This window comes from Wasmannia auropunctata, unplaced genomic scaffold, assembly GCF_000956235.1.
Source record: "Wasmannia auropunctata unplaced genomic scaffold, wasmannia.A_1.0 LD308119.1, whole genome shotgun sequence".
Lineage (NCBI taxonomy): Eukaryota > Metazoa > Arthropoda > Insecta > Hymenoptera > Formicidae > Wasmannia > Wasmannia auropunctata.
Genome location: NW_012054771.1, coordinates 1 through 718, shown reverse-complemented (window position 1 = coordinate 718; position 718 = coordinate 1). Strand labels below are relative to the sequence as shown.

General features: G+C 39.0%; 1 protein-coding gene across 1 annotated transcript; it reads left to right on the top strand.

Moving 5' to 3' along the window:
- Positions 1 to 34: 34 nt before the first annotated feature.
- Positions 35 to 610, top strand: LOC105461150 (PWWP domain-containing protein 2A-like). Its single transcript, XM_011707634.1, has 2 exons — positions 35 to 165; positions 367 to 610. Exons 1-2 carry the CDS (start codon positions 124 to 126, stop codon positions 514 to 516), a joined length of 192 nt encoding a protein of 63 aa, XP_011705936.1. The 5' UTR covers positions 35 to 123; the 3' UTR covers positions 517 to 610.
- The last annotated feature ends 108 nt before the right edge of the window (positions 611 to 718 follow it).

The following is a 718-nucleotide window of genomic DNA, read 5'->3' as shown; positions in this document are numbered from 1 at the left end:
TCTATTGTTATCGAATTTTATTATGCGCAGGTGCTAAGTATCACGGTATCTTGCAAGGAAGACGGTACCTCATCAGGTCCTCAGGCTCACGTGGCTTGGTACGGATCGTCGACGAGTTCGCTAATGTCCTGTGATCAATTAAGTCCCTTTCTCGAATCTTTTAAGGTATAAAATTCAAATAATAATAATGAATAAATACAATAAATGATAAAAATCACTAAAGTATAATGAGTAATAATTGAAATTGCTTCAAAAGATAAAAGAAACGAAGGAGCGAAATTTGGAATTTATTTTGTTTGTTTCACAATGACAGTAACATATAATGACTTATAAATTTGTTAATAATAGTCATGAATCTGATTTTAGGCACGGTATAACAAGAAAAAGCGCGGCCCGTACAAGGAAGCGATACGGCAGGCCCAAAGCGAGGCTCAAAGTCAAATCACGCCTAATTCACCAACCAGCAGCGTGTTGAACGTCTGCAGTTCGCCCCGCGAAGTCAACGTCCTCTCCTAAGGGAAGTTCTCCGACAACCATTCCTTACTAACGAGCATCCGTCGCCGTGATAATTGAAGTGTTCGTGGCAAGAGAGAGAGAGAGAGAGAGAGAGAGAGTGCCGACGGTAATTAATAATATCTTTAAACTTGTTCAACTTTTCTCATCGACATACGATTCTTCTTCTTCTTCTTGTAGAACGTTCTCTTTACGTTTTCTATAA

Coding starts and splice junctions, on each gene's coding strand:
- LOC105461150 (XM_011707634.1), top strand. CDS start 124: ATGTCCTGTGATCAATTAAGTCCCTTTCTCGAATCTTTTAAG. Junction 166..366: donor CCTTTCTCGAATCTTTTAAG/GTATAAAATTCA, acceptor ATCTGATTTTAG/GCACGGTATAACAAGAAAAA.